Below are 27465 nucleotides of genomic sequence, written 5' to 3' on the forward strand. Positions count from 1 at the left end.
GAAGTATTGGGTAAAGGCTCCTACTCTCCTCCAATGATGTGCCTCAACCGAATTATCAGAAAACCACTCTCCCTCTCTATTTTCCATATCCCAGTCACGATGACGTCTAACTGAGATTACCCATTCAATGCCAACTTTTCATAAACACCTGGTGGGATTCTGTGATCCTGAGGCTACGTCTTGACGCCGTTGGAAACACCGTTGCATTTCTTGACGTGTCAACACGGCCTCAGGATCAGCAATTCTGGCCCCTACAGGGGCCAGCACGCTACTGGAATGGTTCACGTCACTCCAGCTGCCGAACCCTGGCGTGAATTCGGCGCCGCGGGATCCGCGCATGCGCAGTGGCACTGGCTCCAATAAACGCATGCGCAGTGGCTCCCTTCAACGCGACGGCCCCGACGCAACATGGTGCAGGGCTACAGGGGCCGGCGCGGCAGAAAGGAGGCCCCCAGTCAGAGAGGCCGGCCCGCCGATTGGTGAGTCCCGATCGTGGGCCAGGCCACATCGGAGGCCTCCCCTGGGGTCAGACCCCCCCTCCCCCCACAGGCCGCCCCCGGACCCGTCGTCGCCGTCAGAGAGCAGATGTGAACAGCGCCGGCGGGACTCGGTTTCTTAATGACGGCCGCTCGGCGGGGGTGTGGTTGGGGGGGGGGGGGGGGGGGGGGGGGGGGGGGTGTAGAGCGGCCCCTAACCGGCGCTGCGCTAACCACGCCAGCGCCAATTGCACCGATTCTGCGGAGAATCACGTCCCGGCGTCGTGGTGCGATTCCTGCCGGCGCGGGGATTCTCCAGCCCGGCCCCGGGCAAAGAGAATCCCACCCACCATCTTTAGAATCTCCATTTTGACCTGAGCATCATTACTTCGTATTCACTGTCCGTTCTCATGTTCATGTTTCCTTATGTATCAAATTTTGTCAAATAATGCTCTGGGATGTTTTACTGTGTTAAAGAGGCTATATAAGTGCAGTTGTTGCTGTTCTTTTGAATTTGTTTGTTTATTGTCAATTGTACCGAGGTTTCCATACATGAAAAAAAAATAGGGCAAATATAAATAACCAATGTAAATACATAGACACAGTCAACGGGGGAAACATACAGGAGTGTAGTACTTCTCAGTCGAGAAGATGTGGGAAGAGGTCAGATCAGTCCATAAGAGGGTCATTCAGGAGTCTGGTAACTGCGGGGAAGAAGCTGTTTTTGAATCTGTTAGTGCACGTTCTCAGACTTCTGTATCTCCTGCCCAATGGAAGAAGTTGGAAGAGTGAATAACTCGGGTGGGAGGGGTCTTTGATTATGCTACCCACTTTCCCCAGGCAGTGGGAGGTGTCAATGGATGGGATGCGGGTTCCCGTGATGGACTGGGCAAATCCAAATGGACTTGAAAATTATTTATCAAAAAGAGGACTCATAAACTGCCTCAACCTATTAAAAGTTGACAAAAATATTTAAATGTTTTTTGCAGAATTTCACATGAGAAAAATGCACAATGTACCTTTCGTTCATTTAGTTTTACTTCAACAGATTCCCATCTTTCTTTCAGGTTGTTGATGCCTTGTTCCACATTACTGTCATCAGCTCCCTCGCAGTCCAGGCGTCCTCTGTTGATCAGATTCTTGTAGATCTCCTCTTTACTTTTAAATGCAGCGCAAAGTTCCTACATGAATAGAAATATCGCCTCCTTGTTAACTGTTGAGTGTTCATGCACATGCACCAACGGCAAACTATTGGGAACAAGACGAGACACTTCATTTGTACACCTGGCTTAGCCCAGTGGACTAGACAGCTGGTTTGTGATGCAGAACAAGGCCAGCAGCGTGGGTTCAATTCCCGTACCAGCTGAGAATTCTGAATTCTCCCTCTCTGTATCCAAACAGGCGCCGGAATGTGGCAATTAGGGGCTTTTCATAGTAACTTCATTGCACTGTTATTGTAAGCCTACTTGCGACAATAAACATAATTTACACATCTTTAGTCAAACCCGATCCGGGTTCAGTTCTGGCCTCGAATGGGGTACAGCGCAGATTCACCAGAATCATATCATAGCTTAAACTGTTAATTAGGCAGACAGGTTGCATAGCGTCAGCTTGAATTCCTTCGAGTTTAGACGCTAGAGGAGCGATCTAATTGAGGGGGGGAATAGAGAGAAACTTCTTTCTGGAATCCAGAAGAAGAGGATATAATCTTTAAATTAGAACTGGAGTATTTAGGAGTGAAATAAGCAAGCAATTCTCACCACACAAATTGTAGAAGAAATTTAGAACACTTCCCAGAAAGGTTGTGAATGCTGGGAGGGCTTGGGGACAATGGAGCTTTGAAAGCTGAAATTGGGATACTTTTGTTGGGCGAGTGTAAGGGAGGGAGATGCATCATAGGTGGGAACTTAGAATTAAGGTACAGATTGGACACAATCTAATTGAATGGTGTAATAGGTTCACGGTGCTGAATGGCATTCTCCTGTTTCTAATTCAGTAACCTAATGTTATATGTACTGTGCTGCTGCTGCAAGGATCTGAAACTAACACCAAAGTGCTCCATTGCAAATGGTAACCTGACACGAATTGTTAAAACCTGGTAAAGTAGGTGTTGGTTTTGCAGTGCCCGTGTGGACAGCTCCCTCACAATGCACCTGTCTGCAGCTTTGAGCTGCAACACGAACGAGAAACAGGGTGCCGCTATATGCAGCTCTGTCTCTGGCTGCTGGCAGGTTGAGCAGACAAAGTGCTCACACCTGCCACATATGGACCAGTAAAAACGCTTGGCATCCCATTGCCCTGAAAGGAACTCCTACATCAAATGGAAAACTGCCACCCGCAGTAAAGAAAATAACATTTTAACTAGTTTTCCCAACATCGTAGGAAACACCTTAATGTACAAACTGAGAAAAACTCCCACCTGGGCAGAGTGGACTTGGATTTAAGTCCCACTCATTTCCCTGACTCATTTGATCTGGGTTGTGTGGGGAGGGGAGGGGCTATATCTACACCTTTACCCACAGAAAATCTCCACCATGACAATGAAAGAAATGACCTGACACTGCTTTCATGATGCCAAATTAACCCCCCCACCTCCCCCTACACCTTGGATTTTCTTCCATATTATGTGATGGGATCTTTCACACGGTTTCCAGAAGTTCAGTACCCACTCAGTACTTAACTTGCGAATGCCAGCCTAGATTTCTGTGCTCAGGCCTCTGGTCCAGGAGGTGAGAGGAGTACAACTAACACCTTGGGCCCTGGGTAAGGCTTTATTACCAGGGTACAATACAAGGAAGCGGGTAGGAAATATTTTCATAAAAAATAAACGTTCCAGTTTGTACAGGAACGGGAATTGCAGCAGACTTTGTAAAGTTCCCTTCCCATTTTTATGAAAGCAGCTTAAAAGATGGGGTTCAACTGAAGCCGATGCCAGAGGAAGATCATTAGTCACAAGTCAATAAGATGCTTCAACATGAATTGGGATTCACAAATCCAGTCGAGGGTAATCACTAGAACAATGGACCGCAATTGAACTGAAGCAATATTCTCAGTACAAGGGCCTTTTGTTGCCGTTAAGTAATCCAACTTGTTCCTGTTCATTACTCTGACACAGAAACTTCTCCCAGTTCTGTCATTAAGCCATCTGAGCAGCCTTTGTCTTTGAACAGTACATACCAGATGAACATGAAGCTGCTCCCGGGCAGTTTCTGGCAGACCTCCAACAGGTTTTGACGCCGACAGCTGACGTTCAGTTTCCACCAGCCACCGCTGCATATTTTCAATCTCGCTCTGGAAACCCTGAGCCTATATCATATGGAGAAATTTACATTATAATCTCCTGCTGATCATACCAAGGGTAACTCGCCACCCCCACCATTGGACTGTATTTTCTTCCCAATCAATTTAATTAAGGACATCTCATCAGAGCTTCCATGCACCAGGGGCAAGTGAACGCAACTTTCATTGATGCAGCGCGCAAATACACTGAGCACTGGCACAGAAACGGGCAGCGAGTTACCTCATCTCACTTCACTATTTCACTGTGCAGCCTGGAGGGAAGAAAACCTGACTCCAGAGGAATGTGAAGAAGAATTTTATTTATACAGTGAGCGGTAATGACCTGGAATCCACCGACTATGAGAGTGATGGAAGCAGCCACAATCAGCAATTTCAAAAGGAAATTGGGTGGGCACTTGAAGGAAATAAACTTGAAGGGATACGGGATGGAGCGGGGGAACAGGACTGAGCCGACTGCTCGGCAAGAGGGGAGGGAAGGGAGGGGGCTGACATGTACTCAATGGGTCAAATGGCCTCCTCCTGTACCGCAAATGACTTTATCGCTGTTGTAGATCTCCCGTGACTAGCACCAACAGATGAAAGGGAACAGGCCTCAACCATGAACTGTTCACTCTTTCAGCCAAGATTTTTTTGAGTGGCATTGGAAAACCCTCAAAGGGGCTGCGGAGAAGCAGCTGCATTGCTGTTCATCCTCAAACTACAAAGGACATATTTTATTCTGGGGAACTGAAGGGGGGAAAGTAAAAAAGTTTCTGGGTAGGAAAAATTAACACAGATATTCAATATTTGGCCTCATGCAGTTAATTCTACTTCCTTTCAATCACCATTTCCCGATTGGCTCCCTCCTGTTAGGGACTGGTTTACTGGCATAAAGCTATGGCCTAAATATTCCTGTTGATTTGCATCACTGGTTCGCAGCATATAATCCTGTCCTATTATTCTCCATCATGTTTATCTGTGAGGCTGGATTCCAGAAGACCCCCGGTTAAGATTCTCGCCTTTGCAGTGAGCTACACCTTTCAGTCCGGGTGCAGGAAAGCTTGCGGCAAATTCCCAGCCCTGACTTACCTGGATGAGAGTGTGATTCAGTTGCTGTTGCCGCTGCTCGGTTTGTTCTAGGATGTTCTTCCAGCGTTGGTTCAGGCTTTCCAGCTTGCTCTGCAGGCTGCTGGCTTCCTCCCCATCACTGGACTCGAGCAGATCATTGCCAGCTTTGTTCACAGTCTCCACTGTGGATTTGTGGGCGAGAACATCATTCTGCAGAACCTAAAATACAAAAGGCACGTTTGGAAGATTTTGGTGAAGACTTTGTCTATCCAGTGACAAGGTGAGTACCAGAAGTCAAGAAAGGCATCAGAATCTGTTCCAAGCTGGGCTATAGTAGAGATGATGCACATGGCCTCAGTAAAGGCACAAAACCAGCCAAGAATTAAGGGCAGCACGGTAGCACAAGTGGATAGCACTGTGGCTTCACAGCGCCAGGGTCCCAGGTTCGATTCCCCGCTGGGTCACTGTCTGTGCGGAGTCTGCACGTTCTTCCCGTGTCTGCATGGGTTTCCTTCGGGTGCTCCAGTTTCCTCCCACAGTCCAAAGACGTGCGGGTTAGGTGGATTAGCCATGATAAATTGCCTTTAGTGACCAAAAAGGTTAAGAGGGGTTATTGGGTTACGGGGATAGGGTGGCAGAGAGGGCTTAAGTGGGTCGGTGCAGACTCGATGGGCCGAATGGCCTTCTGCACTGTATGTTCTATGTTCAATTCTCTGATCATTATCCAGTAACTCCTCTCAGATGGATGTGTGGCTGACTAGGCTACAAGGAATTGGATTCCTATGTGACTAAATATCCTGTAACCACTAAATGCCAAGACAACCAGTAAAAAGGTTAATTTGAAAGCAAACTCTATGTAAGAATAGCAGAAAAGTGGTGAAAGCAAGAAAATAACAGGCCGTCAATTAAATAGGATTCACTATGGGGATAGTCACACCACTGGTGTTGGCGAGAAACGGCTTTAACATATTAAACTGGTGCAGTGCAAATCGAGTCTTAAGGCCTGAACTGACTCCAAAGTGGAGTAGAATAATATGGTCTCTCGCACGGAGTCTATCTTCTGTACAGATCAGGACCAGTGTCTCATTTCTGCTGGCATTTACATTGGGGCATAAAGTGGTGCATCAACACAGCAGCTGGGAGTGTAAATAAAGTGTAAAGTATGGTTATTTCATGTGAATTCAATGCAAGCTATACTGAATGTGCTGACAGAATCTCCACACAATAATTCGTTGCAGAAATTCTCCATTTAAAAAAAACTATCGGGGTAGACAGTTAGCAATGCATAGTTGAATTCACCCTTCCTACCATAAAAATGAGGCATTAGTCTGCCTTATTAAAATAACAGATGCTGAAAATTTGCATTACCAAAACATTATCGATGGAGATCAAAAGAAAAGCTTGCACAGGCAGGTCAGTGAGCAGCCAAACGTGAAAATGTTTTGGCCGAAATTTCCTGGCTCTTCCTGTCGGTGGGATCTTCCAGGCCCACCGAGGGCAGGCAATTCCCAGCAGCAGAGGAGATGCGGGGAAAGCAAAAAACCTGTTGGCATTGGCGGGACCGGACGATCCCGCCACCAGACGGCTGCCTCTCGCTGGGAAATACATCACCGGTGGGGGGGGGGGGCTGGAAAATCCCACCTTGTTGGCACTACCTCTTTCAGTTACTGACTGACCTGCTGGCCATTCCCAATGTTTCGTTAATCTTCCTAGACTGTGGCGCGAAGAGGATCATGGGTTAGAGCTCAGCACTCACCCGTACATCCATTACCAGGTCAACCCTCATGGTCATTCTGACACGTAACTTGCTTGAAAACGGAGGTTAGCAACTCCACTTTAATCAACGAGGTCATGAACCAACAGCTTGGATTTTCAACAGAATCATTATTAAACTTATCACCACTTAGATTTTTAGTTTTAAAAAGCACATTAAAGGGGAGATGGGAGGTGAGGGGGGGGGGGGGGGGGGGGGGGGGGAGGTGAGAGGGAAGAGCAATGGAGTGTGGGACTAAGAAGATGCATCAAATCTTTCTGTGCTGTACGATTCTATAAGATAGATTTCATGGATGAAAATTACATGTTGGGAGGGCCAGTTGGCTGGATGACTAGCGCGTAAATCAGATTAACAACTTCAGCACAGTTTTCAATCCCTGTTCCAGTTGAGGTAGATTGGGGAGGCTGCCACCTTACCCTAGCCCTGGTGAATACCAGTTTGCCACGGCCCAGCAAATAATCACCAAGGACCTGCCTTCAGACAGAACTCAAAAATAAAAACAATTCATGTAACCGTTAAACTTTAAAGCTTTAATAAGCTTAACTGAAAGGCCAGTGGTACAGGAATGTGACATTACGTACGTGATGTTTGGCAATTGCAATTTCAATAGCTTTAGGATCTCCACCAACAGTTTTTTGTTCATTTAGCAGCTCCTCTGTGTGGGTTAGCCATGTCATCAGCTCATCCAGGGCATGCTGGAACTGTCCAAGAGCTAACAGAGCACCTTCCAGTTTATGCTACAATTATAAATGGATTAGGAATTTTACTCGAGATGGGACAAACACAACTTAAACAATGGAATCATTAAAATCTAAACTAACATGTCCAAGTTCTCTCCACATTTAATTGAAGTAGGTGCAATTTTGAGTTTTAAAAAAATATTTTCTCTATTCTTTCATTGAGGTGGATATCACAGCACTTGAAACCCATCCCTAATTGCCCTCGAACTGAGTGGCTCGCTGTGTCAGTTCAGGGGGCAGTTAAGAATCAACTGGAGCCACATGTAGGCCAAACAAGATAAGGACGGCAGATTTTCTTCCCTAGAGGACACTAGCCAACCAGATGGGTTTTTACGACAATTGACAGTCACCATTACTAGCTAGCTTTCAATTCCAGATTTTATTAATTGAATTTAAATCCCACCAGCTGCCGTGGTGGGATTTGAACCCAGGTCCCCAGGGCAATAATCTGGATCTCTGGATTATTAGTGACATTACCACAGCGCCATCTCACCCAGTGATGGGCAACTATATATTTTCATTTGCTAAATTGTTCATACGCCAGAAGGAAAGTCAATGATCACTCTGGTTTCTATTTAATGCCCTATTTTGAAACGCAGAGTTTGGCAAGTGATTAAACTTAAACAATGCCTTTTGGAGGGTGTTGGCATACACAAGTCTTTAGGCAATCACAAATTTACTACCTGTCTGTTGACGATTTTCCCATCCAGATTAACCCAGAGATGTTTCAGCTCATGAAGAGGTTCCTGCGCAACACGCTTGGCGTCATCTTCGTTCACCTTTTTCAGCAACAACACTCCCTGATGATTCAGTCGCTCCATCTCTATTTGCTGCTGATACGCCTCGGTCTTAAAATGCTGTTAGAGATCAGAAATGCATAGACAGCGCAGGATCTGAGTCAGGCAACACTCCTCTCAAATTCATACAAATTCAGTGGCCACAAAAAATACATAACTGACATCGACCTTCAATTTTGCTCATCCACATAGCTTCAAAGAAAATGCAGATTTACATACATACCTTGAGTTCAGCAATTTGTTGCTTCACTGTTTCGAGATCAGTTCCAATTGGAGGCATAGTACTTAACTTGCTCTCTGCAATGTCCATCCAGTCAAACATAGCCTAAATTTAAAGTAGAAAAGAGCTGATGTAATTATATATTTTGTAATACAACACATCCTACATTGTATTCTGGACTCCTGAAAACCAGACAAAATGCTGCTACACTGTTTTAATATTTAGTTGTGTTGCGTCAATGGGTATATGCAGAAGGGTTGTTTGAAGTGCCATTACCTACTTGCAATACAGATGTTGAAATTAAGTAGTTTCCGAATGTTCAGGCCGGGATTTTCCGGCCCTGCCGTGGCAAGACCCGTCGCAGGGGATTTGGCAGCCCACCCAAAAGTCCACTGAATTTCCGCAGGACCGGAAGATCCCAGCGGAGGGTGGGACCAAAAAATATCAGCATCAGGCCAAAGTCAATGGCAACTTAAATGGATCGTTGCATCTGCCATGGGAAAATCACTGGCACCGGTCTTTGGGGGTGAAATTGGAAAGGGGCAGAGATACAAAACAGGCAGGATCACTTTAGCTGTCTCTTACACCAGACAGCTGACCCTCGGTTATATTGAAGGTGCTGAATATTGGATAGTGAGATTAACAGGGGAGGAATACCATGCCATCTACCAATGGCCAATCTTATCTTGTTCTGTGTTCAGAGAGTTGCTGTATGATTGATCCTAACTTCCACATATTTTAATGTGCTATACTATGGGATGGATAATCCAGCACACCTCATTGAAAGCTGAAAACTAGCCTGCCAGCAATGAAAAGGAAAAGAACAGCAGAGTGTGACTTGTACTATGTCTCACCTATGTGAAAATATTAAATATTCCAGCTAAATTTCAAATGAACACATCATTTGATTACCGAGGACATAAGTAATCCAAAATTTCCTAATCTGCAGATGCAATTAACAAACCCAAATACAGTCCAATAATTTCTATCTCACTTACGCCTCCTCTCATCAGTTACTGTTTTAGAGGTTTTCCCGTTCCCATTTAAGTCAAAAGTCATCCACGTTGGGAAACATCCAGGGCTGGATTCTCCGATTTTGAGGCTATATCCCCACACCGACATGGGAAAGGTGGTGTTTTACGACAGAACAAATGGTGTAAAATGGCCTCCGATCCTCCGTTTGGCTGGGGGCTAGCATCAAGACAGCGTAGAGCAGCAGGCTCTAGCTGCTGATATGGCCCAGAGAATTGCTGGATGCATGGCTGTGCAGGTGCACAGCGGTGGCCTATAGCGGCCGCGCCGTGCAACATGGTGCCGGCCATTCGCTGACCCGGCCTGTGAAATAGTGCCCCTCCTTTGGCCAGCTCGTGCACCCTGGACCACCCCCCCCCCCAACAGTCCCCCCTGCCCACAGATCAGCCCTCTCCCAACTGTAGTGCCGCTGGACTGAGTCCGTAGCCGCCACACCGAGTTCCCAACGGATGAGACCACACGCGTCCGACGCCGTCGGGAACTTGGCCGGTCGGGGGCAGAGTATCAGGGAGTGGGCCTCTGGCAAAGCGGGAACTCAGCCTGTCGGGGGTGGAGCATCGTGGGATGGGCCTCAGGCAATGTCCAGAGGCCGTCGGTATGGCGCGTGATGGCGCGTGGCATTCTCTCCAAGTATGCCGCTTTGGAGGGGCACCACCCCCGATTCGGTCGTGAACGGGGATTGTCTGGCTGATTGCCAAACGCAATTCCCGCCCCCAATGTTCATATATTGTTACAATACCCAACTTTCAATATACTGACAATATAACTTGCCGAGTTTACCCATAACGCCTGCTGCTTCAACCAACTGTCACAGAGGTGCATTTTAGAAGGGCAGGTTGGAAATTGTAGTCGTGTTGCCTCTAACTTAAATGGACACAAAATTAAGGGCAGTGGGCATGTCGCTTCCCAACCAGGCTTAGTTAAGAATGTCACTCTGTGGCCAGAGTGTCTGATTGGGACATTAGTCCCTGGATTCTCATTACAGATCAGAATAGGGAGGATACCTAGTTGGTTGAGTTTTAATTTGGGTCATATGAAAAGTTGGTGTAATTTATTTAGATTTATTAACTGCGCTGCGCAAAAGCCCTTGCAGCAATACTGATAAAAGGTAGCGCGCCAGCGATAGTGTCATTATTGGTGGTTTGCCTGCAATACGTGTTCAACAGATTGTAGGGAATCGCCACTGCTACCAAGTGGAGAGTGATGGCTGAGCCCAGAAAGGGGGTCTCCCAGAGTTCTCCTCCAGCTCAGTATACCTGTATATTGCAGAGGGAGTGAGCAAATGGTCACAGAATCCCTACAGTGCAGAAGGAGGCTGTTCGGTCCATCGAGTCTAAACTGACCCTCTGAACAAGCACCCTACCAGGGCGCACTCCCCTACCCTATCCCTGTAACCCACCTAACCTTTTGGACACTACAGGCAATTTAGCATGGCCAATCCACCTAACCCGCACATCTTTGGACTATGGGAACATCCCCACAGACACGAGAACATACAAACTCCACAGCGACAGTCACCTGGTGCTGGAATTGAACGTGGGTCCCTGCAACTGTGAGGCAACAGTGCTAACCACTTTGCCACTGTGTTGCCCTGCTAACCATGTTGGCACCTACTTCACCACATCTATCAACTGAGATACCACTCTGCCATTTGGATCATGGAGGAAGAGTCAGTTACAGAGAAGAGCATGATAAAGGGCACCTGGACCTGAGGAGGATCCTCAGAAGAAAGGAAGCCACAGATGTTTGGGGGGAGTGGGAATGGGCGGGGTGGTGTGCAAATAAAGCAGTCAATATGAATTCAGTGCCCAGAGAAGGGACAAGATCTAAGAGGTGAAGGACTGAACATGCGCAAACAATAGTTGAATAAATCCATCAAACAATGGCTGGAGAACATTCACTTTTCCTGCTAGTAGTGCATCCCTATCGACGGGTTTCCGAGCGACGTGGGGTTGCTTCATTGGGAAATTCCATTGACAAGCGGTGGGAGTAGTGAATCCCACCGCCGAGAAACACAGAGTTGGGGGACTGGAGAATCCTGCCCAGTGTTATTAATCACAGTCAGCTCCCTATCAGCACTTTTTCAAGAAGCTCATTTACTGAAGCAACAATAAGTGAGGGAACACCTGTTTCTCCACAAAATACACAAACCACCTATCATGGTGGAAGCAGCAACTTTGTAATTGACTATAATGGTGAGTAAAAATGGTTAGCTCTTTTTGACCGTGTTAAGCCATTGCCTGATTTAGACAGATCTTAAGTGGTGGATACTTTGTTTTTCTTCAGCTAACTCCCGATGGAAGTTAGTTGGATGCTGCTGAACTCAGAATTGTGCAACAACACATTTATTTGGAAGGGCCCAGCAAGTTGGTTTTTTTTTGGTTTGCCTCAGAATTGAAACAAAATCACCAGGAATTGAAAATGAACCCAAACTTCAACCAAGTTTGCCATTTGGAGCAGGCCTCAATTTTGTCAGTGGTGCAGCGTCCGTGATGTCTTTCCAAATTAGCCAAAATTTAAATTAGGCTGTGTGATATAAACATAATCAGCTATGTCGGAGAAACCAACCAGCGTTCGCTGTCACAGCAGCAGCTTCTCAATGTGTCAACAATCAACACCCCATCCAGTGCAGACAACAGGCTGGATTTCCCGGTCACTGCATCTGTGAGTATCGGATTAGGCAGATTCTGTAGCTGTAAGCAAGTCATCCAATTTTGGCTTCATTTAGCTGGATGGGAGGCAGGACCAGGAAGTAATCCTGCCCACAGGACAGTTCTAATATGTTCAGAGCCATAACAGAAAATGAGACTCATTGCAATTCGAGATTGCAGTTCAAAAGCAAGCTGTGACAAAGATATTATTCCAAGCCAACAAGTTAAGAACTAACACATCCATCTGACTGCATCTGGGGAGTAGCAATTTTCCCTCTACCCTGTTAATTACCTTTAACTTTGTAACTAAATGGAAAACTATTTTAATTCAGGTCAACAAGTGTCAGGCTACAAGCTGTGGAAAAGAATTCCAAATCGGAACAAGATACCTGTAGTGCATCCTGGAACTGAACAGTTTCTTGCATTGCTTCATCCAATCTGTCAATGCGTTCTTTCCATGCCTTGTTCAGATTGTCCCAGGTACAATTCAGCTGCAGACAGAACACAGGAAACATATTAAACCTTAAAATAATTATTACAGATCAAACAAAACAAAACCAGTCAATAAACTTGCTGACAGGGATGCAATATCAGGGCAATAAAATGTCCACAATTACATTACTGCTGACAGCTAATGGATACATTCTCCTCCCCATATCCTAACCTATTCCAATATTTCACCCGTATTCTGACAATGCTGACTTCAGCTGGTAACAGTTCATAGTTCACAGGATCCTAGTAGCTCTCTTTACCTTACCCTTGTCATTCATTTTGTGGGAGCCCATTGCAGTGAATGAGTTATTTGAGCAGAGGGGCATCATAGTAGAGATTGAGCCTGATATAGAAGCAACAACCTTGCAGCAGTGATCAATGAATACCAATCAAAAGTGAAAAGTCTGCCAGGAATGTGGCGACTAGGGGCTTTTCACAGTAACTTCATTGAAGCCTACGTGTGGCAATAAAGATTATTATTATTATTATTGTTTTGTGGCCCTCCCTAGAATGACTGTGGTTAAGTGTGCTGACCTCAACTGCTGAGATGACCTGACTAACTCGACCAAAGATCATGCTTGATAATGTGCTAGGCTATATGGCATAATTGTGCAGTTATTGACTAAGTAGCTAGTGAACTAATTCAGCTTAAGGTGTTTTACATCAACAGGTACAGGCTGTAGCTCAGTGGGTAACACTCTTGCCTTAGAGTCAGCAAGTTGTGGGTTCAAAACTCACTTAGAACATAGAACAGTACAGCACAGAACAGGCCCTTCGGCCCTCGATGTTGTGCTGAGCAATGATCATCCTACTTAAACCCACGTAACCCGTATACCCGTAACCCAACAATCCCCCCCATTAACCTTACACTACGGGCAATTTAGCATGGCCAATCCACCTAACCCGCACATCTTTGGACTGTGGGAGGAAACCGGAGCACCCGGAGGAAACCCACGCACACACGGGGAGGACGTGCAGACTCCACACAGACAGTGACCCAGCAGAGACTTCAACACTTAATCCAGGCTGACAATGTAGTGCAATACAGAGAGTGCTGCATTGTAGCAGATGCTGTCTTAAGGTGTTTGACAAGATAGCTTCGTATGCATAAATACACATCTCTCATAATAAATTAAAATGTTCTCCTCTGTACCCTTAGAAAGTATGTCAGTACGCCAAGTTTAAAGATCTGCGAGATGAAAGTAAAAGTAACCCTTTAAAGTGGGATTTAAAGATGGAAGAACTGCTGCAGGGGCAGCTTCACTTTCTACTCAAGAATAAAGAGGCAGATTCATTAAAAAAATTGCAGTTTGAGATATAGCTGCTCCCCTGACTTAATGGATCCTTGCGGAGTTATAAAAATAAACAATTTGATTTATTGTTTTGAAGTTCCAGCCAACTGTCAATCACGATGCTTTCAGCAGGCAATGGAGTGTGAAATTGGAAACAATCCAGTTCAAAGCAATCAGCCTCCTAGCCATACACACTGGCTCCAATACTTCAAAAGGCACTGAAATTGACTGTGAAAACCACTTCAAGGGCTTCCACCATATTTCAAGGGATTACCGTTACCTTCATCTCACAGAGCTTTAAATTTAGCATACTGACCGGCTTTTTAAAGGGTTTCGGATACAGATGGGATCACTTTCACTTTATTATTAGGAACGTATATTTATACGACAATGAGTGACTGTCTGAATGGTATAGGGATACAGATGAGCACATTTTCACTTTATTATGGGAAAACTTTAACTATTACAAATTGACTAACTGCTTAATGGGTTTAATGGCTGCAGATCAGGAGAGCAGCAATAGGAGCTCCTTCCCAAGGAAAACCCCCGACCCGACATCCACCAGTCCAGCACAAGCCCCCCCCCGATCCCCACCTCCCAGGAACAAGCCCCCTCCCCACCAGGGCAGCAACGTTGGGAGGGCACTTACCACATTGCCACCCCTCGGACTCCTCAATGTTTGCATCAATTCACGACAGCTCGGCTCTTGGTTGGCGTGGGGGGTGCAGCTGGTGGATCCTGCCAATGAACTAATTAACTATTTGCATGGTTCCACGGAGTTGGGGCAGGAAGCTCAACTGGGCTGTCGGAAACTCACTGCGGCGCACACACGGATACTCATGACTGGTTTGTCCCCAGGCGCGAATCTTGATTTTGCCCAACCGTGGGATTTTCCGACTGATCGGGATTCCCAATCTTAGAAGCGGGGAACGGGGAATCCCAGACTGTATGTTTAAGTCTCCAACTCACACATGTACACTTACCTCGTCTATGTTTTTCTTCACCACAGGCTTATCGGGCTCTCCACAGGCTGAAGTCAACTCAGCACCCAGGTTCTGAACAATCTCCAGCTCCTCCTGAAGCCCGTCCACTTCTTCTTTGATCGTCTAGAAGAGAAAAGAGAGTCAATTAAAAATCAAAAATTGCACTAGACCAAAGGGCAGTAGTCCCTCTGATGATTAAGACTACTATTCCCAAGATGCCCTACATTTCTCAAACACTACAAGAGAAACATTTTGACCAGTCCCCTCCTGAAGACTAGATTATGGCTCCACAGCTCATCTTGTGGTACCCTGCCCAGTTGCCAATACCCATGTCAGACTACTTAGAGAAAACAGACTGGCTGTTGGAACTGAACATGATAATCCTTCTTGATCTCTCCATTGCTACACCCTCTCTTTCAACAGCCTAATCGGGTATCTCCCAACGGCTGAAGATCAAAGCAGTGTGACTGTGCAATTAAGATTGTAGTAATCAAAAAAGATGCAGCGTTCTAGTCTTCCCCAATGGGCAAGAGTAAGTGCCGTCAGTTTATAGTTCTGGGATGCAAAGCATTTGATTTGTCATATAAACATTTGGCTTGGATGGAAGCCCAAAGTGAGTGTCACAGCAAATAAATGTCATCAGCTTCACTTCCAGTAAAGACTATTGAGCCAAGTCTGTGATATCTAATATAACCTACAGATCTACCATCGTCATTGTATAGGAACAGGAATATTTTATCCCTCTAGTATATTCACTGGCCCTGTCTTACTACCAAGTATCTTCTTCCTGAGTTCCCTGTCCGAAGGCAGGTTTTTGCTGAATGTTTTTTTTCTTTTAATCACAGGTAAGACAAGGAAGCAGACCCCAAATCTACCTCAGTCGGAATGGGGATCAAACCCAGTGCTGTTGGTGTTAATCTGATCCACATGTCCGCCATCCAGTTAATGCAGCTAACTGTGCTCCTCCCCCACTACCAAGCCACATGTTATAAAAATAGAGAACAAATTCCTCTGTGTAAGACAAGTATGCACATCTACTGAACGTGTTTACATTTTCATATATTATATATATATATACATACATAGAAAGAACCCCCAAGGCACCTTCCCAATGGCGGGTACAAGAGCCTGCACTCCCAAAGTCCAACAATACAATACATGGGTTTCCTGACCTCAAGAGCCTCTTGCTGCTCTTTAACAACAGATGGATCTATTCCAGGTTCCTCCAGTTCTCGGATTAAGTCCTGGGTGTCTTTAATAGTGACAATAAGGGCGGAATGATCACACCAGAATTTCTCAGCCAGATCCATCACATCAAGCAGCTTGGCCTCTCGTTCCTCTGCCCGAGCTTTGATGTCAGCCCAGTAGAAAATCATTTTGTCCAACTGATCTTGTACGGCTGAAAGACACAACAATCACATCATAAGCAGGTTGTCCACCAATCCTGTCATGTTAATTTATGGGTGAGGTACCATGCGTCTGATGGTTATTTCAGTGGACAGGTAATCCGAAGGCCTGGATTAATCATCCAAGAATGCAAATTCAAATCTCACCACTGGGGAATTCGCAAAAAGTTAAAAAAGAAAATCTGGGAATAAAAGGTTATCACCAGTAAACATGACTATGTTGTAAAAATCTGACTAGATCTGGAAGGAAACTGGCCCTTCTTCCCCAGTTTGGCCTGGATGTGACTATTGTCACCCGCTTGTATTAACCGCTCTGTGAAGGCACTCAGTTGTATCAAACCTGGGAAGGCAGACAATAAATGTTGACATTCCCAGCGGCGTCAACAACCTAAGAATCAATTTTTTAACCCTGCGTAGGATTTTCCAGCCCCCACTTCTGGGGCGGAATTCTCCGACCCCCCGCAGGGTCGGGGAATCGCCCAGGGCCGGCATAAATCCCGCCCCCGCCGTGGCCGGAATTCTCCGCCACCCGGGAAGCGGGAATCGAGCCCTGCCGATCGGCGTGCCCCCCACGGCGATTCTCCGGCCCGCGATGGGCTGAAGTCCCGCCACTGTCAGGTCTCTCCCGCCGGCGTGGTTTAAACCATCTCTGTGCCAGCGGGATTGGCGGCGCGAGCGGGCCCCCGGGTTCCTGGGGGGGGGTGCGGGGCGATCGGACCCCGGGGGGTGCCCCCACGGTGGCCTGGCCCACGATCGGGACCCACCGATCGGCCGGCGGGCCAGTGCCATGGGGGCATTTTCTTTCGTCCGCCGCTGCCACGGCCTCCACAATGGCGGAGGCGGAAGAGACCCCCTCCACCGCGCATGCGCCGGTGGTGACTTCAGTGGCCGCTGACGCTCCGGCGCATGCGCGGACTCACGCCGACCGGCGAAGGCCTTTCGGCCAGCCCCGACGCCGATCGGCGTAGCGCCAAAGGCCGTTGGTGCCAGTTTTAGCGGCAGTCGGCGGAGCGGGAGCCACTCCGGCGCGGGCCTAGCCCCTAAAGGTGCGGAGAATTCCACAACTTTGGGGAGGCCCGACGCCGGAGTGGTTGGCGCCACTCCGCTACACCGGGACCCTCCGCCCCGCCGGATAGAGAAGAAGTTTGCCCCTGGTGTCAGCCATGGAGTGAGCGGTCGCATATTTGGTGGCTCCTGCACAAGCAGATCGTTTTGGTCTTTTCTGAAGGCCGAAGTATTTGAGGGATTTTCCAGGCCTTCCTGCCGGTGGGATCTTCTGATCCTGCCGAGGGCGGTCCCACGCGGCAGCTTCCCTGGTAGTGGGGCCGGCGAACCATGCAAAACACCATCAATATCGGTGGGACAGGAAGGTCTCGCCAGCAGTCAATGGCGAGCCAACTCCGCCGCCAGCAAATAGACCGTGTAGGGCCTGGAAAATCCCGCATTCTGGCTGAAAAGGCTAGAAGTTTAGCATCGGAAGATTTACGTTTTCACTTTTATTTGAGACTTTCATTTTAAACGGTTTGTTAACTGACTGTATCTCACCAGTTAGTGCAGCTCACTAGCCAGCACTCAATGCACCATTTTGATGAATCTGAAGTAGATAAAAAATCAAAACGATAAAAATCAAAATGCTCTCTCTAAATTAGTCAGATCAGAATTACCTTTTGCGCAGAAATCTTTGTCAGTCCCTTCAGAACGTCCTATCAGGTCATCACCTCGTTGTTTAAGTGTTTCAAATGCTGGCTGCAGCTTCTCGAGTTCCATGGTCACATTTTTGTTTTCACTAATTTGCTCTCGGATTTTCTCCACCTCGGCTGAGATGGAAGGTGGTTGTTGTAATCGGGTAGCGATGCGTTCCAGTGCATCGAGCATGGGGCTGATCTTGTCGTGAAACTGTAAGAAGGTTGGAATATCAGCTTCATCAGTAACACACGTCACCATACAAATTCCCAAACAGACAAAAAATAAGAGATATTGATGCGACCATCAATTCACACGAGACGATTAGTAGAATTGAACAGTGGTTTTAATGAGCTAGATCTGTGCCTGCCTGCGACTGCTCTATACTGAGTGCCGCCTACAGGCTGCAGATTTATATACCACCCCCGAGGGGGCGGAGCTACTGGCGGGGCCCACAAGGGCATCAACATAATACAATACAATACAGTGATGAATTGGAGTAGCAATACGTTCACCACAGATAGTTTTGCTATATGCGCTCTGCCCCAACCTGTGCGCCCAGGCCCAGCCTTGCATCATGCGCCAGCCTGTGCGCTCCGCTCACACCAGATCCCTATCTATGAAGCTATATTCTCTTCAACACCATTTGTCTTAATTTTTTCAATACAGCTCCATGTTACCCAGAAAATCTCGATAAAGCTCCACATTACCCAGCAACTTCCGATGCAGCTCCATGTTCATCAGGAACCCTTGATACAGCTCCACGTTACCCAGAAACACTAAACACAGCTCCATGTTACCCAGCAATCTTGATACAGCTCCACGTTACCCAGCAGCCCTCGATATAGTTCTACATTACTCACAACCCTCCATACAACTCTATATTACCCAGAAACCCTTGATACAGCTCCACATTACCTTTGGTATACCTCCACATTACCCAGCAACTGCCAATACAGATCCACGTTAACCAGCAACCTTCGATACAGCTCTATGTCACACAGAAACTCCCGATACAGATCCACGTCAGCCAGTAACCCTCGATACAGCTCCACATTACCCAGCAAGCATCCAATACCTCACCCAAGAGAACATTCCATGCAATATCACACAATGATACATTACAGGAGGCCATTCATCCCATCATGCCTGTTCTAGCTCTCTGAAAGTGTTATCCAATTTTGTCACACTTCTCTGCCCTTTTCCCATAGTCCTGCAATGTTTCCTTCCAATTCAGCAGCTGTTGGCACAGATTCCCTCGACTTCCCTGTGAGCCATTTGAATGAATGCCAACTCATGCTGTATTTGTGGGGCTGGCATAGCCCAGCCCAAGCCTGCTTCCTGCCAACTTCCACTCAATGTTACTTTGCAGTGAAAAAAGTCACTGAGTTTAGCTTTATGAAACTGAATTCAATAAATGTAGTTATTGAGCGGTCAGCATCAGAAAAATAAATGCAGCTAGGAGGAACTGAGAGAATAAGAGTGAGCGAGTCCGAGAGAATGAGAGTGAGTGAGACCGAGAGAATGAGAGTGAGCAAGTCCGAGAGAATGAGAGTGAGCGAGACCGAGAGAATGAGAGAGAGACCGAGATTGAGAGGGAGAGAGACTGAGAGAATAAGAGTGCGAGACCGAGAGAATGAAAGTGAGAGACCGAGAGAATGAGTGAGGGAGACCAAGAGAATGAGAGAGACACCGAGAGAGTGAATGAGAGAGACTGAGAAATTGAGAGAGTGGGAGTGAGTCAGAAACAGTGAGAGCGACTGTGGGAGTGAGAGAGACCGAGAGAGTGAGTGAGAAAGAAACTGAGAGAGTGGGAATGAGAGAGACTGAGGGAGTGAAAGATGAGTTAGAGAGAGAGCAAAAGTGAGAAAGAGAGCGCGCGCGTGAAGAGAGAGGGTGACACCAAGGGAGATGAACAGTGCAGGAGAGGGATAGGGAGGGAGAAAGATACAGACTGATAGACAATGAGAGACAGGGACCAACTGAGATAGAGAGATGGACAGACACAGAGAAAGGTAGAAAAGGAATCAGAGAGAAAAAGAGAGTCAGAGAGAGAGAAATTGAGGGGGGTACAGAAGTGTGTGTGGGGGGGGGGGGGGGGGGGGTGGCCGAGGTAGAGGAGGAGCGCGACTGTGGCAAGGGGGGGGGGGGGGCACAGAGAGTTGAGGACTGACTGACAGAGAGTGGCAGACAGAGGGGGGTGGGGCCACAGAGGGGGGTGGGGCCACAGAGGGGGAACAGTGACGGGGAGAGTGGGTGGGAGAGGATGACAGAGAGAGTGGGTGAGGGGGGGAGGCGGGAGAGTGACAGAGGATGTCAGAGTGAGGGGAGGATGACAGTGGGGGGGTGGGTGATGCAGAGTGGGGGGTGGGTGACAGAGTGGGAGGTGGGTGATACAGAGTGGGGGGAGGTGGGTGATACAGAGTGGGGGGAGGGGGGCACAGAGTGGGGGGGTTGGGTGACACAGAGTGGAGGGGTGGGTGACACAGAGTGGGGGGGGGGTGACAGAGAGAGAGGGGGAAGGCAACAAAGACAGGGCGACAGAGAGAGATTTAAAAAAAATTGAAAAGGCATGTGTTGTTGACATAAATGGGCAGGACCAGGTCTAGGAATACAACCTGAGTTTTGATTGCTGCATCATCGTGATGAAAATTTAGCAGTAAGATCAATAACACCAGAAACTAAAGTCTTATGATAAGCAATTGGGAAAAATAGAATTCCAAATATTATAAGCCTTTGCTGTCAGATGTTCAGCAAGGAAAGGTCCAGAAACGCCTTTCCTTTGGGCTAAATCATGAGATTCACTCTGGGATGAACAGGCGGTGGGACAGGACTCATAGAACACTGCACCCATGTCACATTTTCCACTGCTTTTCCAATACTTTTCACCACACACAACAGGCTGCTTCGAATGTCAAATTTTCAGGTTAGCAATTTGGAAGACGGGGAGTTAGAAAGCAGTTATATAAACTTGTGGCTTATTTTGACAATCTACCATATCTACAGCTAATTATCCATGCCACAGCTAATTCTCAATGTTAACTACCAATTTCTATACAATTGTACTGTGCATTTTTAAAGAAAAAATAACTGTAGGCAAAAATATTTAAACCAGTTAGAGGAAACACGCAGACACACACAAATCTGTAGGCTCACCTCTGAGACCTGGATGGTCATTTTACAGCGCAACACAATTTTTTGGGAAGGTTAAAGTTTTATTGATGACACAGGAGCACAAAGGTGACAGTTGAGATGAAAGATAGAAAGGAAAAAGGTTAATTTCAGAAATTTGTATTTTAGAGAAATGGGGAAGAAAATCAAATGGAAAGCTTGGCAATGTTAACAAATCAAAACACACAGAAAAAGAAGGATGCTTCCCATCCAACAGCTACTGCAGCTTTCCCACTGCGGCGCAGTAAACTGCTATCTGTACCATTATGATTTAGTGGAAGCCAACTTATGTGTTACCTGGTTACACCTTGCAGATCAATTGAACGTTGCAGCAACCTGGTTAATTTAATTGCTAGCCAGTTTATTACCTGAGTGGATTGAGAAATAGCTTCATCCAGTGAGGTAGCTCTTCGCTTAACATCTTCTTTGACCTGACTGTAAAGTGCGTCGGCTGCTGTGTACTTTTGCTGAATGGCCAGGCCTTCCCGAGGACTTAGCTCCAGTAACTGAGGCCCAGTTTTATTCATCTTATCTATGTGGGGCTTGTGTTCGGCTATCAGCTCCCGCAGTTGCTGCAATAGAACAGAGGGTCTGTCAATCGTCAAAATGAGCACATTCCCATTAAAGCTGCCCGGTTCTGTAAGCGGTGTGTGTCACCACCTCAAACATGCAAGTCAGAGCGTTACCGTATCTTTCCATATACAGGTGTGTGAATGAGCTGGATTTATGATAGAATAACATCTCAAGCAAGAGGAGAGACTAATTTTCTCGGTAAAGTGCAAATTATCTGCGTCAAGTACTTATGCTTTGTTTCCGCACTTCAATTATTCCCTTTAGATTTATATCGCTTACATCAAGCTAATGTGCAGAAACAGGCCGTTTAGCCCAACTTGACATTCCAGTGTTTACGCTCCACGTGAGTCTCCTCTCAATCCTTCACATATAACCCAATTTGTATATCCTTCTATTCCTTTCTCCCTCATGGAATTTTCTAACTTCCCCTTTAATGCATCAATGCCACTTGTCTCACATTCTCACCATTTCTGGGTAAATAAGTGTCTTCCAAATTTCCCACTGGATTATTTAATGACCATCTTACTTTGATGATCCTTAATTGTGGCCTCCCCTACCAGTGGAAACACCTTAAGAACATAAGGATTAGGATCAGAAGTAGACCTCATGGCCCTCGAGCCCCCTCTACCATTTAATAATCATGTCTGGACTTCGACTTCAAATCCAGTTTTTCACTGATCCTCGTGTGTCTCGATTCCTTCCAAGTCCAAAGGTCTTTACACCTTAGTCTTTAATATACTTGATAAATGAGCGTTCACAGCTCTCTGGGTTAGACAATTACGGCGATCCACAATCTTCTGAATGAAGATATTTTTCCTTATTTCAGTCCTGAATGGCAGATCCCTTGCCGTTGTGTTCGATAATCTCCAGCCAGGAGAAACAGCCTCTCAGCGCCTACCCGGTCAAGCCCTCCCAGAATATTGTGCGGTGAATATAGTTCGCACCAGCAGCATGAAACCAGCTTGCACCCAGTTGGCAGCTGAGTTGACACTGGTTTGAAATTAAAAGTCCTGGCAAAATTTTCCAACTCAATGGAAAATAAAAACTGGCTTAGTGAAAACTCAGCTGCTGTTTCACTACGAGCCTGATTCGCGCAGCTTTAATTCCCGATAAATGTAAATGCGACCACCTCTCACTCTTCTAAACTCCAGAGCATGTAAACCTAATCTACTTTGTAATTTTAACAACCTCTACGAGGTCACCTCTCAGTCTTCACTTTTCTAGTGGAATGAACCCCAGCCTGTTCAGTCATTCCTTTTTTTAAAATTTAGTGTACCCAATCATTTTTCCAATTACGGGGCAATTTAGCGTGGCCAATCCACCTAGCTTGCATGTTTTTGGGTTGTGGGGGCGAAACCCACGCAGACACGGGGAGATTGCGCAAACTCCACACGGACAGTGACCCAGAGTCGGGATCGAACCTGGGACCTCAGCGCCGTGAGGCGGTTGTGCTAACCACTAGGCCACAGTGCTGCCCCTGTTCAGTCATTCCTGATGAAATCACTCAGAACTAGTACCATTCCTCTAAATCTTATTTGCACCGTGTAACTTTACTCAGTTAAGTGTGGATAATTCTCTCACATCTGTCAATGTGTTATTAATTACATTGCAAACGCCCAATTGCTGTTACATTGTTAAACAGATGGTGTATTTGTACACCTACCAATGTGGATAGCTAGGATACTGGTGTGTTGGATAATGTTAACTGTGAACTAAGTCAAATAAACTCTCTCCAGCAAAGAATGCTGCTGTGTTTAACTTCATCAACTGGCGTGGCTTCAGTTAACAATATCTAGTTAATTAGCCAAATACTAATCTATTTAAATAACAGGAGGATCACTTAATAATGTCTGAACATATTTCCAGTACATCCCCAAGCAGCAGGAAGTCAGAAACATCACTCACTTTGCAGGAAGCTTGAAGTAAGTCCCAGTTCTAATTAACTTAATTTTGAGCATGAATGTTTAAGTATTTTCTGGCATAATGTAGTGCATAGGGTTAATGTTTATTATGTAAATAGATAGTCTACATCATCAATGATGCAAGTTCACATGACAACAGTGTAAGCTGAGAGATAGTTCTGTGTTAAGCCTTGTGCTAAGCCTTGTACTGTTCATTGTTCGTAGAATGCTCAATAATAGATAACGTTTACCAACAGCTTTGCCTCCAACAGTCTCTATCAATCCTGACTAAGAGCAACCTCATCTAACACCCTCAATGATGAAAGCAGACCTAACTGCTGGGAAACAAAAAATAATTTTTAAAAGAATGAACAAATCACCCTCAAGAAATCTTTGTTCAATATCTTCACCGTCCATACTTCCACTGCATTGCTGATCAAAATAACCTTGCATTTCTAAAGCACCTTTCATGGCCACCAGATGTCTCAAATCACTTTGAAGCTAATGAAGTACTTTTGAAGGATACTGACTGTTGTGTCAGCCAATTTATGCAGAGTAAGCTCCCGCAAACTACAATGCGATAATGACCAGATAATCTTGTTTTTATTATGTTGATTGAGGAATAAATATTGGCCAGGACAGTGAGGAGAACTCTCTTGGTCTTTTAGGTCCCCTTTACATCCCATCTGAAAGACAGCACCTCCAACAGTACAGTGCTACCTCAGTACTGTGTCGGCGTGTCAGGCTTGACTTATGTGCTCAAACCCTGTGGTGGGACTTGAGCCAAGAACCTTGTGGCTCAGAGGTGGTGTGCTACCCAAATGAGTCACTGTTGATTCCAGAGCAGCAGATAAATGATTTATAAGATCACTCATTTAATTAGTTATATCTACATGTCAGTTTCAATTCGGCCATCACTGAATTACGGAAAATTTAATTGACAATGAAAATCAATAAAGGATAAAAATAGCAGGATTAAACTGAAATGGATAGAGAGGAATGACAATAACTGAGTTGCCCTTTCCAAGAGATTGTGCAGGTTCAATGGGGAGAATGGCCTCCTCCTGTTCTTTCTGATTCTTTGAGCAAGTGTTGTGAAAAACAGTTCAGACTGTCTACTTTAATTTACCTAACCATAGGTTAAAAAAAAAGCATGTGTCCAATCTCGGAGCTGAGCAACGATTAGGGAAACAAAAAGTGGAGATGGGAATGGGGGGGACCAGACCAAATGACGTGAGTGAACGCCACCATTTTGTTCGCCATGGTAGTTATCAATTCCAACAGCTCCCCAAAAGGGGGATAGGTTCTACTTAAATGTATAAAAGTTGGAATAAATATGAAACCTTCTGGAAGAGCAGGTTATATGATTCTGAAACCCAAATGATAAGTACAGTATTTGGAAAAAGACACTTGGCACGTATCAGTGAATGTGTGCATTAAAGCATTTTGTTGGCCAAACTAATTCTGCATATGTGACTTTGTGACCTTTGAACTCACTGGTGAAACAATGAGAACAATTACAGCTTGGTAATGGTCCAGTTTCTGACCCAGCGATATGAAAAAAAACTAATTCAAATAATCAAGCCCTTTAAAGATGACATCATGGACCCAAAATCCCAAACTGACTCATTTCCTGTGACTTACACTGAAACTAGAGTTATCCAATTAAATCGAAGAAGAGAAAATTATTGCATTGTGAAGAAAACAAAATCAATCCATTAATACAGGTAGATACACATGGTGCTTCACATGGGAAGTATTATCCCAAATATTTCCTCTATATCAGCTTTAGAAAACGTATATATTACTTCAAATCCTTGGATATTTTGTAGATTCAGATCATGTATCAAATGATTATGGTGTTCGGGCAGCACAGTGGTTACCCCTGCTGCATCACAGCGCTGAGGACCTGGGTCACTGTCCGTGTGGAGTTTGCACATTCTCCCCTTGTCTGCATGGGTCTCACCCCCACAACCCAAAAATATGTGCAGGCTAGGTGAACTGGCCACACTAAAATGCTCCTTAACTGAAAAAAAAGAATTGGGTACTCTAAATTTATATTTTTTTTTTAAAGAAAACTACACTGACAATCACGGATTGGAACAGAACTTCCAATGTGGAGGAGTGTTAACAATAGCACTCGTAACTTGGCGCTACAGTGCCAATATGACGGCAACAGGGTAGCAATTGAAAAGAGCAAGAAATCATCTTGTACAGGATGGTATCAAGAAGCAAATTTCCAAAAATGGAGCAAGGTGGGCTGACACAGCGAGGGATTAAAGAGAGGGCAAAGATGGATTACACAGTCAAATCATGCACTCGGTGCAGAAGATGTGATGGTCTACAAACCTTCAACTCTGAGGAAATGGACAGATTCAAGATTGTGTAAATGAACTATATTGGCTAATTGGGTCTGAAGTGAATAATGGTGTTAGAACATGGTGAAGGCCTACTCTATGCACTCATTTGAGAGCCACACAAAGGACAGGAACATAAAATTCGAATTTTTGGGGCCTCTCCAGATGCTTCTTCTCAGGCCCAAAGGAAAGCCCAGGCCCCAGAAGCAAACTCCACTTTCTGTGAACCAGAGAGATATTGGGCCCAAGTTGGTTTCGAATCAATTAAACTTTTGCCCACTTTGTGCAGTATAATCTGGAATAGAGGATGCGATTCAGCTAGTTTGGAACAAAGACCAATACAACGAGCGCATTTAGCCACGACTCACCTTGTATAAGGGGACTCAGCGGGGAACGCGAGGGCGAGGCCGCACATAGCCCCATTTTGTACTCTGGGGAGCTCCGTTCGTCGGAGAGATCAGGATGCCATTTAAAAATGGAGACCGATCTCAGAGGCCTCCAAAGCAACCCCGAGCCCCCCACCCCGAACACACTCTTGAGGATCCTCAGCCCTGCATAGGAATGTTTTATTTTCATCTCCGTTCACGCTTCAATGCATCTCAAGTACCCTTCTATAAAGCTAACTACATATGTTCAGAAACTTCCAGGAAATAAGTGCTTTAACTCCCTCTTTTCCTCAACAGAAAGCACTTAACTGCTTTTGACGTGATCAGGGTTAATCATAGCTAGATGTTTCTAAACAGCAGGGTACTTGAGATGCATTCAAGCATGAAGTGAACTGCCAATAAACAATCAAGATACCTGGCTGTCTGGAAGCTATTACTCTGTCAATTACAGCCTACCAAAAGCTATTTCTGTTTGAAAGTGAATGGACGTCTCACAGATCAAAGTATCCGAGGGGTCCTAAAGCCTTGTGATGTGTTTTGGCTTTCTACGAAGTGACAGCTGCTACTTTCTACACTTCTGTCTGAGGCAGCAGATGTAAGGGAAGGTAAGTGAAAAAGCAGTGAGTTTTCACTGTTTCTCTCTGGCTTGCTCTTTAGCTTCCAGGCAGGGGTGACTGATTCGGCGGGTCGTGTGGGGGGGGGGGGGGGGGAAGTGAATCTCTGATATGGGGGAGGTCTCTGGTGGAGATTGGGTCACCCTCATATGTGTGCACTGCGGTGGGAGGGGGGCCACCAGCAATTTCCGTGGTGGTGGGGGGGGGGGGGGGGGGAGGAAGGTGCCCCTACTTGTCAGTGGTGGAGGGTGCTGGACATTGCGTTGCGGAAGGAAGGGGGACCAGCTGCCAGGTCTCGGTAGTAGCTGGCCACCTGCTCAAAATGGCGTCCCGATAGCAGGATTTGGAACAGAATCGGCAGAGCCCCCCCGTCATGCATAAATTGACATGGCCTGGAAGAGTAAATCATTCCTGGGCACTGCTCCTTGTGCCAACGCAGACCAGGCGTGATTCTATTCAAAGTCTCCCAAACAGAGAATCCTGGCCGCAGTCACTGTTATCCTCAGAGCAAACAGGGTTAAGAGATGTATTCAAAATTAGGAGGGGCTTGGATGGTATGAATAGGAAGAA

The 27465-nt window shown here is 46.0% G+C and overlaps 1 protein-coding gene across 8 annotated transcripts in view; it reads right to left on the reverse strand.

Annotated features, from left to right (window-relative positions):
- dst (dystonin) overlaps nucleotides 1-27465 on the reverse strand; it is a 665214-nt gene that overhangs the window by 50959 nt on the left and 586790 nt on the right. For all 8 annotated transcript variants that reach the window (XM_038800631.1, XM_038800637.1, XM_038800634.1 and 5 more), the window contains 11 exons: nucleotides 21433-21636; nucleotides 17875-18106; nucleotides 15977-16203; nucleotides 14805-14927; nucleotides 12427-12528; nucleotides 8358-8459; nucleotides 8021-8194; nucleotides 7179-7334; nucleotides 4845-5042; nucleotides 3654-3782; nucleotides 1496-1657 (listed from right to left, as the gene is read on the reverse strand). In XM_038800631.1, the coding sequence (XP_038656559.1) occupies nucleotides 1496-1657; nucleotides 3654-3782; nucleotides 4845-5042; nucleotides 7179-7334; nucleotides 8021-8194; nucleotides 8358-8459; nucleotides 12427-12528; nucleotides 14805-14927; nucleotides 15977-16203; nucleotides 17875-18106; nucleotides 21433-21636 (1809 nt within the window). The remainder of the gene's footprint in view (nucleotides 1-1495; nucleotides 1658-3653; nucleotides 3783-4844; nucleotides 5043-7178; nucleotides 7335-8020; nucleotides 8195-8357; nucleotides 8460-12426; nucleotides 12529-14804; nucleotides 14928-15976; nucleotides 16204-17874; nucleotides 18107-21432; nucleotides 21637-27465) is intronic.

This window comes from Scyliorhinus canicula, chromosome 6, assembly GCF_902713615.1.
Source record: "Scyliorhinus canicula chromosome 6, sScyCan1.1, whole genome shotgun sequence".
In the NCBI taxonomy this organism is placed as follows: Eukaryota; Metazoa; Chordata; class Chondrichthyes; order Carcharhiniformes; family Scyliorhinidae; genus Scyliorhinus; species Scyliorhinus canicula.